Consider the following 17,802-nt stretch of genomic DNA (forward strand, 5'->3'; position numbering starts at 1 on the left):
TCAAATCAGGAACCTTTCTCTTACTAGGGAAAATTAACAAGCTGTTACACCAAATCTCTTCCCTTATGACGTTAACATTCGACGGCGGGATTTGAACCCACACTACGTGGGGAGAGAAAAGGTTTTGCCTTGTTTGTGCTCCCTTTGTTCTACTCAGTTGCATTTTCTCCATTTGTCTCGACAATATGGAGACTTTTTTTGAGATTTACTTAAGGCCAAAATATGCAAAACAAAATGCAACAAAAATAAAAAATGCTTCATGCGCAACTAAACTCGTTTTAGGGCATAAAACAGATAGATAATGCCTATTTCAGCAGTCTCTACCTTCTAATAAAGATGCTGACGTCACTGAGAAATGCCAAGGAGACTACAGATAGCTGGTCAATCTTGAACTAGATAAACATCCTCTTCAATAACGCAACCTCTCCTTTCACCCGGCCCATCTTGCGTTTCATCGCGGAAATGCTAGAACTGAGTGTGTAAATGAGTCACTATAACTCCTTTACTCCGCGGGTCTCGCGCTGAAAAGCGATCGCGCTCTCCTCGTGAGCTCGACTTGCGTTTATCCTCCGCTGGTTCCTCGTTGTGCCAATGGATCTGACTTTAGTGTGAAACGAGGCTTGGACCAGTGGGTTGTGCGAGCTAGATGTGCGTCTCTTAAGAGGACAGTCGAGACCATGATTGGCCTCTGAGAATTGATTTCAATAGAAGAGAAGAGTGCTCGAGGATTGTCCGATGAGAAGAATGGTGCGGTTTTGTGGTAAGATATTGATCGCTGAATTTTGAAACAAGTTGTTTGGATCAAGTACGTGGCCTACGGGGATGGGATTCGAAATGACGGTATGGCTGAAGTGACGTTATTTCCGTGTGCGAAAACGTATGTCACTCCTTTGAGGGATGAACGACCAATATTGAAAATATGAATCCACCAAGACTTTGACTTCTTATTTCTGTTTGGTGGAACTACGTTCCTTTTTATTAGACTCTTTGTTGAGCAATTCGACAAGAAACTTTCTCTCATGAAAAGCCAAATGAAAATAAAGAGAGTCAGATTTGAGAAAAGATTTGAAACAATTTTTTGTACAGTTTTATGATGTTTCATCACCATGATCAATTTTGATAAGCTTTAGTTGCTTTGGAGTTTAGACCAATATTTAAAATCATTATCCAAAATCCACAAGATATCTGGAAATAATCATTGTGCATATATGATTTAAGATATTCAGTCATTATGACGCATGTACAGCAATGGTTATGGACCATATCTATCCATTGTAGAGTCCAAGTTTTCCAAACTTGGATAAGCATTATAACTCTCTCTGACCCTGAATCGTTGGCGAACATTGACCAATGTGAATAAAAACCTAAATGCGTTATGACACTGGTTTTAAGGAAACTCGTAGATTCGATGATCCGACAGAGAGTTCAAAATGGAAGAAACTCTTCAAAGCCTGTCCAAATCTGACGCGCTCTTTCGCCAAAAACCCGGATGGAAATGGAAGAAGCCTCCAATCCACAAAATCCGAGAGGTGCTCAATGGAATTTCCACGTCCAGGGTTGCTGTCCAAGCTCTCTTAAGAAATATTTCCCTTTGGCCCCTTTGGCGATTACGGAGTGACGTCCAAGGACCCTGAAGGGATGAAATGCGTTCCCTTGAGCGGTCAAGTGTGACGACCTGACATTTCTACAAATCCCTCGTGAAAACTTTCGAACCCTTTGGCTTTGATGCATCCCTCCCGCTTGTCGAAATCAGGCTTGCCATTTAGAAACGAAATTTAACATGGAGATTGTGAGTAAGAGTAGTCATTTGGCAGATCACTCTCATTCATTCATTACCATGAGGAAAGTAGAAACCGAACTGTGCGAACCGAACTTGAACATATTTTCAATAATCCACACAAGTGTCCCTTCCCCTTTTAAGCATCTAGCATAACGCACACACACACAAAAAAAAATCTAAAGTGAGAAGAGTTCGCACTTAGCGCTTCAAGACACAATTGAAAAACTAAAACTGCTGGGTTGGCTTGACCCCCCAAAAACAAGAATTGATCAAGAAAACATCTTGAATCTGCATGAATGACCATGTCTGAAAGTGAGTGAGTACTGTAATAGTTTTAAACACATTGGATTTACTCAGCCCAACAGAATCACTGACCTAGCACCAAAAATTGATGACCCTTGCTAAATTAAATTATCGTGACATCAAAAAGTCAAAATGGGTGACCCATTGTGTTAGGATTTTGCGTTGAACTATTTTGAGTGTATTGAGAGCACTCTATTGGAAGAAGGCTCACAGAGTTCAGTAAGTGAAAACTAAAGCTTGTGCACTTGCATGGCAGTCGGTCAAGTCCATCTCTGAAGGATCCAGGATGTAATGAGGCAACTCCTTATGGTTTCATGCTTGAATGCTTGAGAGCCATCCCTCCTGAAGTCCAACGACAAACCATCCCTAGATGATAAACTATAGCCAAGCGCTCACATGTCGATTTATAATGGATATGTGTAGAATCTACTAACCACCATTGTCTTACGTTTTGATTTTAGGGGTATAGTGTAATGGCAAGAATTACAGGATGTGGTCATTTTCAATGTTGTGTTGAATTCTGTGACGCAGAGCTTTCCCTTCATTTGCTAAGAACCGGACTAGGTAGCAAATTACTTTTCCTTTTTCGCTCCCAGAGATATGAGATTATATTTGACATTCGTTTCCCTGGCTGCTCGTTCTCATTTCCTGTTTGGAGCCCGTGGATATTTTTTTTCTCTCGTTACTCCCAAAACGGACCCACAAATCGATGAGATCTCTCATTGAAGAAGGTCCTTCCTTAAAAGTGGAAGAAGAAGAAAACCAATGCTTATGAATAATTCAGAATAACTCAGTCTAAAAGTCAAGGCGTTGAATATTGTGTTCCTTTGGTTGCGAGACACACGCGCACAAAGAGAAAGAGAGAGAGAGAACGAGGATTTTTATCTGGAAGTCTCCATTGTGTTCCAACAATGATCCACTTTCCAGAAAATGAAGATCTATATTGCTTTTGGAACTCGGGGTTTGGAACAGTCCTCTAGGGCCAACTTTGTCTTCCGCTTACGTTGGGTCCAATATACATTCACGGTCCAGGTTTTAAAGCGCGAGTGCAAAAATTATTTTTCAGAGGTGAAACATGTCTTATAAGACTTGAAAGGTTAGAAAAATTGCCTGAACGTAAATGCTTCAATAATTTATTGATTTCTACGATGTGCGGTCCTGAGCTTAAGCCATGATCGTAATAGGTTAAAACATGATTAATAATTCAATCTTGCAAAGTCAATGGATTCATTTGATTTCAGAAATGATGCATATTAACGAAGACAAACATAAAGCATCGTTTGAAGTAGATTTTTTGACCAAGGCACAATCTTAGTCACCTTTGGTTTAAGAGATGGTGGTTTACAGCCAATGTACCTTCATGTCTCTTATAAACTGTAATGATTAAATATAGTTTAGTTTTTTTTTTCAAAAAAACCATTTTCTTTATTCATTTGGATCTTGGGGAGCCCCATCAACTGAGGACAGAAGCAATTTTGGAACGTCTAGCGCTGTTTTCCGATCCACCCCGTTGCCGCCCTAAAAACGTCGTCCCAGTTGGTCTTAATGGAACGTAAGCTCTCCGTTGGAACGAGATACCTTCTTCCAGCAGATAATGTGATGGCAGCTTTCATTATTGGGCCTCATTGCTTCTTGTTATGGGCCAATCTACATAAATCCATGTTCACTGGCTCCAGGGAAAAGTGGGTCCTCTCCTCTCCTTTGGCTTTCCATTCCAAGTGATCCCCTATTGTACGTATTGGAACACCAAGCTCCAAGGCAACTAGCCACACACACACGCACACCATCACAAGCACGCACTGTACATACTACATATCCCAGGAGCTCTCTATACAAACTAGCTGTCCAATGATCGAGGGATAAAAGCCAGAGACAGTGCAACATCCATCCTTGGTGCTGTTCCATTTGTTCCCACGGATCAAAGAGAGATCCGCGTCCATTCTTCTGGGCAAGTTCAGTACGATGTGGGACTGTGGATCTGTTGGCACAAATTGGAGTGACATGGAATAGAGGAATAGAATACCGGCGGGGGGAAAATCCAGGGATAATCACATGCCGAGCTTCTTTATTGGTCCCATTCGTTGCTCCCAACCATTTTTTGTGGGCACCGTGGATGGCATTGAAAACTCGCTAAAAAAAAATTTTCGGCATTCCATTTAAGCACCCAAACTCATTCGTCAGGGGCATGATATGTAGCCAAAGAAGCTTTCCAGATTTGCACCACAACTAAAGGCACATTCCTTTGGCTTCCGAGGAATTTATCCAGGTCTTGAGTGTTCTCGGTTGGAAATGCGAGCATTTTGCAAAACGCCAAATTGAATATTTCCCCTTCAAATTCAGGCATGACAGGACCAAATGCCAGAGATAAGACCATGCATGGAAACCATTCAAACACTGCGAAGTTTCGGACACGCTTTTGGCAGCAAGGAAAACAAAGGCCAAAGACTGCCTTCATGGGAAATTTGGCAGTGATCAAGAAATGGCCTCTCGCCTCCCTTGAAGCTCTTTAGCATTTTTGTGCACTCAATTGCCGGAACAAAAGGGGAAACAAACTAAAGACCAGAAACGGAGCGAGTTTCTCCAGAGAGATTTCATAAAACTTCTCGAAACTCAACATTCAAACATTCAAAGGCCTTTCCTTTCCTCGAAACCATTGCCTATTTCAATTTGAAATGCTTAAAACTATATACGAGTACATGCAATAAACTATGACAGTTTACTCAAAAGGGAGAAATCCTTCTCCACCTATGAGCGCCTTCTTTTGGAACGAGGTATCGTTGATGTTGATTTTCAAAATGTGCTCCTTTCAAAACTGCAAAGGAGCTTGTCTGAGTTTAAGAAATTTCATGCCAAACTAATAATACCAAGGAGAATGGATTTTTTTTTCCAACGGGATCCATCTCTAGTGTGTCCGCGTGTGTATGTGTGTGTATAAGGATGTTCGTTCAAGCTTGAGCTGACAATGTTTTTGTAGCCACTATAGCCACTATCCCTTTATGGACTGGCTCAGATTTGCACACACCTACCTTCACCTAGCTATGTAAAGCTTCAATTCGCTTTAATCCGTTGTTTGCTCTGAGGGCTTCTTGAGCTGGATGTGACAGCCAAGTCTGCCGTGGCTGAGCTGTCATGGCACAGAATTCAAATTCAAAGAGGTTCGTTTTAGAGCTCGGATCTGAACGACAGTGTGAGTGAGCCCATTTATGAGAGGCTGTTGGCACACGTTTCTCTCTTGCCACATCAAGCAATCCTTCAGCGACAGATAAGTTCTGGTCCGGGGATGGGTCCACTCCAGGAATCTTGGCCAGATCTTAAGTTCCATTTGGGTGCTTTTGTTCCCCGTTGATATATGAGGGTCTCTGGGCATAGAGTATACGTCGCAAAATTGATACCAGATTCGTTCAATGGCTTTTGCATAGCTCGAGTCTTGAAAATAAGGTAATGAAATAGTAGATGTAGCCAATGTACAGATAGATGCAAACTAGTGTTAAATTTCATGGTCATTTATAGTATATTGTGGATGTAAGTAGAACAAGAATACTCAATAGAGCAATAAAATGTTAGTTGAACGAATTCATTAGTGCTTAAATTGGTTCCATGGTGTTTTCCAATCCAATGTTCAATGCATGCATTTTGTTTATAATTATACATCCACGCCCTATCTTGGCGCTTTCGCTCCAAGGGTAATAAGGGCGATTTTCTCAGTGCCGTCTTGGTCTTGGTTTTGAAGGCTTAGGGCGAGCTATCATCTTACGCTCCGATTCACCGCCAAAAATGGGAGATGTCTTTGTTGGAACGAACTTCGGGACGGACCTTCGGGGGGCTGGCTGGTTGGTTGGGAAGGGGGTCGTTCAAAAATAATGTGGCCGAGGGAACGATCAAACCCAACATCTACTATCTACTCCCTATTCACTTGGTCGAGGAATGGCGAAAATTCCAGGCTTGATGCTCCCAAGTGCTCAATATCGCTACTGAGACCTCGGGACCTTGGAGCACACATCGTAATTTCAAAAGAGAGAAACGCACATGTTATTGGTACTGTATGTAGGTTGCTTGCTTTGGAGGTAGGCACTGGGCCATCAATCAATCCAATGATTGACCGTTTCCCCGTCCTTGAGCAAACTTTGGAGAGCAGCCCCATTTGTCGGCAATCAATCGAGGAAGGAGGGCAGAAATTGGAACACTGCCTTTGGTAGTTCTCTCACGTGCTCTCCGCTTTGCTCCTTCACTTTTGGCAATGACCCGGATCCTCCGTTGTTTCCCAAATGGGACGGAAACACGACAGTTTCATGTCTGAATGGCTCTCGAGGATCTCATTCTCCTCCAGAGATTCATCTCATAAAACATGGATGGATCGGGTGATCCACTGCCGAGAATAACCGTTCCTCGCCCTGTCAACTCCCAAGAGAGTGAAGGTGTGAAACGAGATTTTTCAGGTTGTGCCAACTGGCACGGAGGGGATAACAATAACCGTCTCTCGTTGAATGGATGGTTGGGACAGAATAAGCAATGCCTTGGTTCTCCCCCTCAACATTGGCCTTGATGGGCCAGCCCGAATGGAATTGATGGGAACGGAGCCAAAGATATCCCGGTTAACTGCAGTTCCTTTTGACGTCCAAGATGTTCCTTATCTCTGGGCTTTTGAGTCATGGAACGAGCTGGCCGAGAACGGAACCATCGCCTGTTCTTTCACTCCTGAAGAGTGAATCGTCGAGGGCTCTACGTAAAACGTGCAAGACTTGGCCGGAACGAATGCTGGCTCCATCCATGAAACGGTATTTCCCGTTTTAATGGCACCAAGAAGGGTTCGGGGTTGGAAATATATGAGAGTGGAAATATGGGTTGAGCAGAGAGGGGCAACGGGACAAAATTGCCGTCATATATTACATCCAGCAAAGCTATGAGATTTTTCTCTCTCCCTTTTCTCTTTTCTCTTTTCTCTGTCCCCGTTCCTTTTTGCTAACCATCCAGCTTTCATTGTGACAAAAATATGAGTAGATATTTCCTCTCTGACACACGTTTCTGAATCAGCTCTTCTTTTGATATTTTTTTGCGGACTTCCTAACCGCTACTGGCAATGGAATTCCCGGCAATTCGGCACAAAAAGCTCATTCATTTTATGTAACTTTATATTCACCAATAAATTAGAGTTGGGGGATTTAGTTAGCCCTTGAATGGTTGGTCAGGAATTTTGATCAAGAATCTGTCCAAGTCTGACTTAAACAATACTACTGGATCAGCACCCACACACTCCCATTACATACTGTATCTGAGGGATGCAAATTGAACAAAGAAGGAGCCTGATATTAGTTCAAGGAGTGCAATTCAAGGCCATATACAGCATGGGGCCAACAAGGAGTACTTTTTCCTCATGGCATTAATATTTTTCAACTCTCTTTTGGTTTAACTAAACCAACAAAGCACATGCTCAAGACAAGTCTAATCCAATTTCTAACCATAAATTAAATTTGCATGAGCTTACTCCTCCTTTGGTCACAAATTAATAAAATTAAACAAGAGCACTTTTGTCTTGGAAGATTTCATGAATATGAAAACAGCTTGAGCAACCAATTCCTTCATTTCAAGAATGGACTCTTAAATTCCACATTTCGCTCCAGGCAGAGACTGTTAAGTAGCAAGTGGGCAAATCAATCTAAGATTTATTACAACTTAATCCGATCACCCCCCATCAGTTTGCTAGAAGGTAAAAAAAAAGCTGGGTAAAAAAGTTATCGTTGTGGGACCGAGTCTTCTTCTCATTACTTTCCGAGTTTTCGAGGGTCTCTCTTGTCGAGTCCAGCTTGGTTGCATGGTCTGCTTGGTTGGGGGCTTGCTGTGAGGCTTTTCCACGAGCACCCACAGATGCGAAGGGTCTAGCGAGGCACTCAACCAGAAAAGTCATCATCCTAAGTATTAATAAGGCTCAGACATTTTTCCCGGGGCAATTGTAGCCCAATGAATCTTGGCTGGAAATGAATAAACGTTCTCAGTCTCCACCGTCACTTCACCAAGAGAGAGAGAGAGAGAATGAAACGGGCTGGATCATGGGGGCTTAAAATTCACCACAAAAATTCTTGAAGCCACGTCGTGTGTGACAGTGACGAGTGAGAAAAAGTTCCTTTGATCCCGGTGGACGAGACGGGAAAAAAACTTTCTTTTTCGCTCCCCCTTCGTTTTTGCATTCCCTTGCGAGCAAGGCTAAAGAGGACTTGACACCAAGTTACTTTTCCCACAAGAAAAAAATACCTTCTCGAAAAACCTAGTCTTTGATCACGAGGGTTTGAGTTAGAATGATGCCATTTGCATCCTCAAAAAAGATGATTTTTCACGTCCTCATATTCTTAACATTCAACGAACTTTTGGGTGAGAGGGACCATCCTTTGGAAAAAGTTGCCTCAAGAAGTGAGAAACCCAACGAAACTGAAGAACTTTAAATCCATTCTCTATCCACCACAAGGTGAAAACGAGCTAGTAGTACATTAGCTAATAATGAAAATTCCTTTTCAAAAGTAAAGTAGATCAGATGTTTTGATTTAAGTTAGGTTAAATATATAGATGAAATCTGATCTAAGCAATTTGATGAACTCGGTTCTTTCATCACTTCACCAGATTTCATCAGATTTTCATCCGTGCTAAAGGGTCAAATTAATAGATTTCCACAACAGTATGGTGGTCGCACAACGCCTCACAAAAGTGTCCTTTTCTTGACATTCTAAAGGGTATTTATTTATGTGTGTTGCAGACCTTAAATCGGGTCTTTTCTTTGTTTTAGGCGCGTTGTAGCCAAGTCCCTCATGAAGGCAACCTCAAAATCATTGGAGTGGCCATAATCCTGTCAAGAACATTGCCCACAACATCCTAAAGCCTGGTGGCTGTCAAAGCCAGAGGCTTCTAAAACCGAGGACGCGATAAAAATGGTGCAAATGTTCTATTACGAGCACCGCGGGAAATGTTGCAAGAAGATTTGGAGCCATAATGGCGATCCGTTGAAGGTAAGGACAACATCGATAATGTCACCGATTACCTGCCTTTATCTTGGTAGCATTCTCGACCTTCTGAAGATGTACTCCAAGTTTCATCCATTCAGGGTAGTGTTGTCCAACCATATTTTGTTTAGCTTGAACAATTTAAGCCAAAGCTACCGCACAGACGGTATCATTGCAAATTTTCAATTTCCTATGAAGGACGGACTGGATATGAATGCCTTCATGTAAATTATCACTTTGATCAAAGTTGCTTTTGAGCTTAACACTTTAAATAATTTTTGATTAATTAAATTTGTTTGACAACACGAATAAAAAGGTTATAAAAAAGATATATTTAGATATGCTTTTGCAACACATTCTACCTTTAGCAAAAACGTGTCGGATTCATCTGTAAATTTGAATTACTTTAATGAAATGAAAATATGCATAAGTGCCATATGCCTTTAACAACTCATATCTTGTTGCCGGTTTTTTTTTCAAATTTAATTGTATTTCATTTCATGATATGTTTTTTTGTGTTTGATTTGGTTGCTTGGCTGCAGGATAAACCAAATAATTTGCAAGCACTGATTCAGAGGGAGTTTCCAGGAGAACGCTTTCAAAGGGATTCCGAACAAGAGGTTCCAATCAGTTGGCACCAAAGTTGGTGGGGGACAAAAAGGGACTTGTCCAATGGGTTGTTCGGAGTTGTTGGTCATTTCTTGGCCCACTAAATTGGAACACCATTTTGAGGAGAAAGGCGGAGGAGGGATTTCCGGCTGCCACTCAGATGGATTTTGGACTTTTTTCTCTCGCTCTCAAAAAAACCCTTTTTTGGACCACTCTTCCATGTGAAAGGTCATTGGGGAAGGAACTCCAGATGGAGTCTTATCGCGAACCTTTTCAGAGCAATCATAGGAACTATTCTTGGATTGTGTATTTATACATCAAAACCTCAAGTCGTGGCCAAATGACTTAAACAACCTTTCTAGATCTTTCTTGGGCTAACCCTGTTCCAGGCATACTCGATTCTGATCACGTTCAATAATGGTGTTGAGGCACTTTCTCTGTGTATTTTCAATAAAACGACCCATGTAGGTCTCCAGTTGTTCAAATACATAAGCGACATTTCCGATCGTTGGGAACGTGGAACTTTGGCACTTGGAACGAGCCTCAGCTAGATTTCCACTTAGATTAATGGATTCCAGTCCCAAATCTGATGCTTTTAAGAGACATTCCCTTGTTTCCTTCCCTTTTGAGCACCATCTTATTTCCTGGAAAGCCCTCAAACTCTCATCTCTTCCCGTCCTACTTTGAGTGTCGTTCGTAAAGAAAGTCAAATTCATTCATACAAATATTCCAGCTTTCTTGAGCTCTATGAAAATGTTTGAAACCGAAAATTGGCCTTGCTTCTCTTCCTCAAGTTGTTCATCAATATTTGCTTAGCTTTTGGGTCACTTCGGACGGACCAGAGAATGTTGTTGAAGGTCTTGCTTGCCCGCTCAGTTCTCAGGGTCTCCATCCAACGTGGCTACACCCGGGGCAAAGTGGGCAATCTCACGAGGATCTGGACTCTGGTAGCAACCCTGAGGTAAAAGGGGATCGTGATGAGCATTCAATATTGATAGGGGTATTTCAACAACCTCCTCAATGGTTTTCCGTCATTTGGAATGCATGCCATCCATCTTTCGCTCTTGACCCAACGTCAACGGAAACAATAATGGACGAGCTTGGAACAGCCGTTCCTGGTTGGTTCCTGGATCTGGACAACTTCTAGAAGCGTCAGGCTGAGATTCGAAGGGGTGGAAATGAAAAATGTTCCCGATATCCACAGGCGCAATGGATCTTTCACCCATCTCATCCATCACGGGTTTGATGGGCTGTGAAATTGGATGCATGCCATTGACTTGGGATTTGAATTTCAAAATTTGGAGAACAAGGACTGTTCTCAGAAGGTCTAGATTACCCTCTGAGCTGGCTTTAACAGTAACAGGGAGAAACAGAGGAGTCGCGCGGTATCATTTCATTTTTAAGAAGAAGGAGGCATGCCACACTGGATAGAATACCACCACGTGGCCTACTATTTTGATTGATAACAAATTTTACGCTGCTATCCTTTTCCTAGTTCATAAAAACTTATCAATTACAGGCTATGAACGAGATTGTACTTGATACAAATAAAAAAGATGGATTCAATTTAGTAAGATACCGGGTGCGCTATAATATCACCTTTATAATGATTTTAATGCACATGATGAAGTAGAACACATTTTCAATGAGTTAGAGAGCTTACAATAAAAAATGAAAGTGGGAAGTCATACATTGAAGAGTTATGTTTCTCAAACATACTGCTTTTGGCTGCCATGCAGAGCTTCAGTCTTGGGACAAAGTTGGCAATAATCGTGTGCCTATTCTCCATGGTGGCCCAGGCCTCACCAACTGAACATTTGGCTTGCCTGCGTTGCTGTGGATGGTGGCACAGGCCTTGGGCTTCAGATGCTCCAGGTGATTTTAATCCAGAGGATTCAGGTTGCGGGTGTTTGAGGGCCAAACCAATAAGGACCAGAATCCTTTGGAGCTCAACCTTTGCTTAAGGTAGTCCTGGACTTGTAGAAAAACTTGGTGGAGACCCAGAGGTTATTAATACTGTAGACCGTGATGCATTGGATGCCAAAACTGTTGGCAATTTTGATGCCAGTCTCAAGTTTGTCAAGTTTGGCCACAACCATCTTTTGCCGTTCTTCCATCTTTTGGAGGCTATTTTGTCTATTTTCAAATTTAGACCCGCAATATGGTTAACAATGGTTGGTAATGATTACTTGCATCCTATGCTTCTGATAGAAGAAATCAGCCAGACCTCCCATTGACGCAGTTATCAGGGCCATTTGCAAGTGCAGACAATAATATGGCGCACCCAGTAAAATTGAATGAGTTTCAAAAAGGGAAATAGATATACACACAAAACTATAATGCTACTTTCTTGTCGTCTGTTCTTGCTTTGTCAATCTCATTACAACCAAATTCAATTACGTTCCCTCTCAATTGGACAACTTAGACCAAATATCATAGAAAGATTGAAAGATGATAAAAAGACGAACTGTAACCTTTCATTTTAAAAGTACGGCGGATTACATTCATTGAAGCGGTTAAAAAAGCACGTGAAAAAGAACCAAAAAATAGATGAAAAATAAAACATGATTTGTTAAGTATTCCAACGCCGACTAAAAGGCAAAAAGAGGAGAAACATGGAACCCTGAAACAAGGGAAACCCTGGTCTATCTTTGATTATTTTCCCCATACTTAATCTAACTCAAAGATGGTACTTCGAATTTTGACCCGCAATACGGTTGATAATGGTTGGTAATGATCACTTGCATCCTATGCTTAAGATAGAAATTAGCCAAACCTCCCATTGACGAGGTTACCAGGGCCATTTGCAAGTGTTGACAATAATATGGCGCACCCGGTAAAACTGAATGAGTTTCAAAAAAGGCAAATAGATATGCACACAAAACATACGTCAAAATTTCATTTCCTTGAGGTTTTAGTTTTCCCTTTTTCTAGGTGTATCTTCACGTTGAAGAGTCGTGGGCTGAAACGGCCGGACAGAGTTATCTAACGTTGAGACCATCGTGGTGGAAATCCAACCGGATCATCGTGTCAGAAGTATCGGGAACTAAACGGTTAGATTTTACAATTCCAAATGATAATGTTTTAATAGGTGGTACTAATGGTCTTTTTGGAACCACAGAAGATTTGGCTACGGCAAGATGGTGGACAATTGTGGAAAAGGCACAATATGGATTCGTGGTCATTTCCATGAGAAGCATCCGTCCAAGGATTCGGATCCATACTTCAAGGTACTTGAATATACTTAGGTCGTCATAACGACGAGTAAGACTAAATATATTTTAGTCTATCGAGTTGAAATTGAACATCGCGTCAAACTTGTATCGGCTTATCTGAATTTTGAACACAAATTAACTTGTACGATATCCACAACTGAGTCAAGAATCACTAAAATCTAATTTTTGGCTCTTTGGCTATTAAATGTCCCACGGAGAAGTTCTTGCTTTCACGCAACCTCTAATTCTCTGTCAATTGCATTTGGGAAGCTCAATTGTAACGAATTATAATTGTAACCTATGTACACTTGAAGACCACATTTAGTAGACAACTTTGGTCTGATTATTTTGCTCTTTTTTTTGTAAAAACTTATAAAACTTATGATCGAGATGAACATGACTTGTGGTTGAAGAAATGTGCCGTGGAATTGTGAGTAAATTATTTGCATCTCCTCAGGGTATACTGCAAAAACAATTAAGAACATTTTTGTAAATGTAATTTTAAATTGTTATTAGATAGTTTTGGTCATTTTTTTTTGTAAATGTAGTTGTTTTGAATTGTGATTAGATAGTTTTGGTCAATTCATTGGACCATTCGCGTATAAACTCATTACGATTATTTGCAGGTGATTTGTTTACGTTGATCTACCACCATTGCGCAATTGAATATTTTTCTGGAAGCAAAATCATTTGTTAAAAGCATGTCATTAGTGAGTTAATACCTTCTGGTGAATGTCATTGCGTTCATAAAGCTCACTGCTCATTTATGGTCTCGTTTGATTTTGTAGGCCTTTAGAACGATTCCAATCAGCTCCTATCGCTAATGAACTCCCTTCACTTTTTGATGAAGAAAAAGTTAAGACCGGAAAAAAGGCCCTTGTTAGGCACGTAGTTGTTTCCAGTTCCCACTTTTGAGCACTAAGACAAGAGATCCCCCGTGATAAAGAAACAGATCATCGTTCTTCGGGTCTACAAAAGAAGAGTCAAACGAAATCAGTGTTGGCGTATTTAGATAAAAACATATGCTTTAGCTATCACTTAACTAAGGCGTAATGATCAAGGCACCAATGAAGGCTCAAACAAAAGGATTGGCACTGGGATCTATGTGATCACAACTTTTCTTCAGGTTTATAAAAGTAAAGCAAAGGATCGCGAACAAATATAACTTCCAAGACATTTTTAAGTTTATTTCAGAGCCCTTCCTTAAGATGTAACTTTGTTGGCGTGTTGTGATTCTCTGTATTGATTCTAGAGACGTTATTGGTAAGAACAGTCAAAATGGGTAATTGAAGATCCAAAATGCAGTTACAAAATGTAGCCGCTTTTTCATGAGCTTATAAACAAGGAATTTAGTTGAACTATGAGTAAAAGAACATATGAAACTGTTATAAGCGACACTAACTTTTAAGTCAATGGGTTGTTGGACGCGTTACTTTGGTTATAAAGGAGCAGAATCACTAGCTTTCGTTACATTTTTTTGGTTTCTTTAGTCGTTGACTTCCCTTACTGATGAAAGAATCTTAAAATGCAATCATTTGCTTTTCTAAAATTTTAAGCAAAGTGTCCTTGACATTTCCTGACCAATTTGAAAATGAGCCCATATTTTTAGATTTGACAGTTTATTCAACCAGTAAATGCCTCGCTAACCAGCTAAAATTAAGCTACAAGAATTTGAGGGTCTATCCAAGCTACCCATTAATTTCATGATGGCGTGGTAACTTTAGTGTCTATGATAGACACATGACTGATTAGCTATAAGCATTTAATCACATCAAAATTCTTTGAATTTCAATAAAAAAGTTAATAATTACCATTCTTTTTTATCGCTGAGATACAAAATAATGAGCCAAAGTCACAAATCAAAACTACTCGGAAAATATATATTTTTTTCCATTAAACAAAATCTTCTCTGTCGAACAATATTAGGCTTTACTAGTCTACTCTTTATCAGATTTCATGCTATCATTCATCCATAATTGCTCTTTAGTATCCTCTCTACTAATCTCTATTCCTTGTATGTTCTAGCTCACGCTGACCAGCGCCATCTCGTCCGAGGATTTCCATCTAGGCTATTGCCTGAGCGGAGTTCTCGAGCGCTCGCACCAGAAGTACACTCCGTATCAAATGACCCATTTGGCTTTCGTTCGGCGTCGCGAGGATGCTCACCCAAATTGCTCGGCGAGCAATAAACCCACACCCTCACAAAACTTCAAGTCCATGTTGTCATCCACGTTTTACAAGAATATTTGCAGAGTTTATCAAAGACAGATGTAGGCTTTTGTCCAGATATAGCGATCCAAGTCGTTAATGTGCCAAATGAACAATAGATATCCTGAACCCTCATTTGTTTTAGAGAGTTATGTTTCGTCATATGAGTTGGAGAAAGAAACCAGGCCGAAAGGTGAAGAGTTTCTGAAAAGTTACTCGTAGATGGCCAGAACAGACTCCTTGAGCGTCTAAAAACTCTCCTGGATTCCATTTTACATTGTTCAAACATAGTATTTAATAATTACCCATAGTCTTGCTAATATTTGCCCTCATTTAAAAGAAAATATGATTTCCGATTAATTCTGCTGAAATGAAAGGGATGACGGAGACATCATGGAAAGTATTTGAACAAAAACATTTATTTCAAACTTTTGAAAGTATTTTCACGTAACACTGATACGATATTTGGGAACAAGTTTTTGACGGGAGTGGGATGTGTGACAGGTACATTGGATTTGTTAGAATGTATGACATAAACGCCTTCGATTTGCATATCTGTCTTCAATTCCGAGCTGATATGGACCACATTTTTGGAATCAAGAATCAATCATAACCGGTTCATAAGAAAATACGAAATGCAACAATACTTTGTAATAGATATGACTATGGGTGTAGTAGTACTCTGATCACATGAGTTGACTTTGGTAGGCTTAGTTGGTAATGTAAAAGAATCGGTATCATTCGATCCAGCAAATAAAACTGTTCACCATCAGTCTGGCTGAAGGGTTGTAATACTTTTGAGTCTAAATGCATGGCAATGTCTCCATTTCCATTAACAACAATAACATCTGATAAAATCCAAAGGGAAGCACATCAAGGTTGTTTTTGTACATCTACTTTAACATGCAATCAACAAAGGCCATGAACAATACTTCACATTGGCAAAAGAGTACAAGATCGAGTGAAGGAACGTTGCTTTAAAGCATATGTTTTTTAAAAGTAACGAAATTGACGAAGTTTCGAGAATCAATATCGAGAGAAATTGAAAAACTCGCAATGCTCAAACAAAGCATCACTAAATCTAATCAAACTGAATGCCAGATTCCCAAGGTTGACACTGTTAAATCTGACTTAGTTTAGTAATCGCTGATCATGGTTTGCAATTGATGGACAAGATCTCTGGCAATCTGGAGAATATCCCGAGCATGATGCTTCTCTGCCATCTCATTGAAGAATTTGATGATATCCGTAAAGTCCATGTTTCGATCCAGGATGATGTCCCGATAGTTTTCCACCAAGGCCAAGGCCACAAAGAGATAAAAGTCGCTAGAAACCACTTTACGGCTGGCCCAAATGGTTTCCCAGACCAAGTAAATCTCATGATATGTGAACTCCCGCTTAAAATCCAACAGGAACCATCTACATGCAAGAAGAACATGTTGAAAGGCTTCATATTGTGACGATGGAATAAATCAACATCAGGGGAAAGGGAAACTCACCTGTAGCAAAAGTAGAAGTGACTAAAGTCCCCGTTTTGTTGAATAGTGTCATACAGAGTCTGGTCTAGAACTTGAATCAGCGATCTCATGTTGGCAAAATTCTCATCCATTTGTGTACCCGTGGGAAAATTGCTGAAATGAGAACAAGAATTTCGAGGGATCAGCATTGAACATTCAACATGGTGCTACCAGGAATTGTTTTATGATTGCATCACCCTCAAGAAGCAAAGAGAAAACAAGCAGCTGACGTCATTCTATGGAGCAAAATTATGGATAACATGCCAAGTCAATCTGCACCACACATATACTTAATTTGTGATCTATTTCAATCTGTGAAAAATGGAGCAGGCGCCCAATGCAAATTCATGAAATTTGCACCTAGAGCAAAGTTGGGCTTAGATATGAGTCTATTGAATATACTTTTGAATGATGTTTCTTTTAGTTTGTTCACACATAAATAGTTGTTACACTTGACCATTAATGATTTGATCAAATATATATAAAAAAGATTCCTTGGACTTCTCTCACTTTAAAAAGTGTCCTTAAAAACCTTGGGAGGATGGTTGAAACATGTCAAATATCATTATATGTACTGTGTTGTGTAATAGGGCCAAGAAACAGCGACGGTTCACGCAACCTCTTTACTATCAAGGGGCCAATTGTTAGTAAGGTGCCCTCTACTAGCTGTTTTTGTACTTTTGGGGTCAGAAGGCTAATTCATAGAGGGTCAAGCCATGATATTTCTGCTATAATTGCTAAAAGGACCAAGGCCAAACTAAAGGTCTCTTCCTATTCTTGGCATACCTCAGCATTCGCTCCATAAGTTTGGAGAAGCACGCATGCGTGATAGCCTCATCATCGAATATGACCAGAATAGGGGCCACGAGGTCGCACATTCCCTGCATGTAACCCACGTCTAAGTTCTCCCACACGTAGGTGGTGATCACATTCCGAAGCTTCTCGAGATTGGTGTCCGTGAAATAAGCCAGATTCCGATCGCAGCGTTGAACGTCTTTGTCGATCCTGGAAATGGGCGGGGAGCACACCCGAGAAGACATAATGAATTCCTGACCACAACGAGATCATGATCATCGATTAGTCAATGAACCGCCTCAAAACCTCAAACACGTGGCCGAGGCTGGTATTTTCGCATGTCACTGTCTGTTTCGAAAAGGAGACGGAATTCCAATTTGCGTTTTGTT

General features: G+C 40.6%; 2 protein-coding genes across 2 annotated transcripts in view; one reads left to right on the top strand and one right to left on the bottom strand.

The window, feature by feature from the left end:
* Window positions 1-573: 573 nt before the first annotated feature.
* On the top strand, window positions 574-15,236 carry LOC131891475 (uncharacterized). The gene is made up of 5 exons (XM_059241067.1): window positions 574-760; window positions 8,856-9,075; window positions 12,613-12,731; window positions 12,800-12,908; window positions 14,919-15,236. Exons 2-5 carry the CDS (start codon window positions 8,998-9,000, stop codon window positions 15,165-15,167), a joined length of 555 nt encoding a protein of 184 aa, XP_059097050.1. The 5' UTR covers window positions 574-760; window positions 8,856-8,997; the 3' UTR covers window positions 15,168-15,236.
* A 266-nt stretch (window positions 15,237-15,502) lies between these two features.
* Window positions 15,503-17,802, bottom strand: part of LOC131891472 (small G protein signaling modulator 2-like) — a 32,276-nt gene continuing 29,976 nt past the window's right edge. Inside the window, exons 16-18 of the mRNA XM_059241064.1 lie at window positions 17,405-17,623; window positions 16,601-16,732; window positions 15,503-16,520 (exon numbers count right to left, since the gene is read on the bottom strand). Of these exons, the coding sequence (XP_059097047.1) occupies window positions 16,238-16,520; window positions 16,601-16,732; window positions 17,405-17,623 (634 nt within the window). The 3' untranslated portion in view covers window positions 15,503-16,237. The remainder of the gene's footprint in view (window positions 16,521-16,600; window positions 16,733-17,404; window positions 17,624-17,802) is intronic.

This window comes from Tigriopus californicus, chromosome 12 (assembly GCF_007210705.1).
Source record: "Tigriopus californicus strain San Diego chromosome 12, Tcal_SD_v2.1, whole genome shotgun sequence".
NCBI classification, from domain to species: Eukaryota; Metazoa; Arthropoda; class Copepoda; order Harpacticoida; family Harpacticidae; genus Tigriopus; species Tigriopus californicus.

Coding starts and splice junctions, on each gene's coding strand:
- LOC131891475 (XM_059241067.1), top strand. CDS start 8,998: ATGGTGCAAATGTTCTATTACGAGCACCGCGGGAAATGTTGCAAGAAG. Junction 9,076..12,612: donor ATAATGGCGATCCGTTGAAG/GTAAGGACAACA, acceptor CCCTTTTTCTAG/GTGTATCTTCACGTTGAAGA. Junction 12,732..12,799: donor GAAGTATCGGGAACTAAACG/GTTAGATTTTAC, acceptor TTGGAACCACAG/AAGATTTGGCTACGGCAAGA.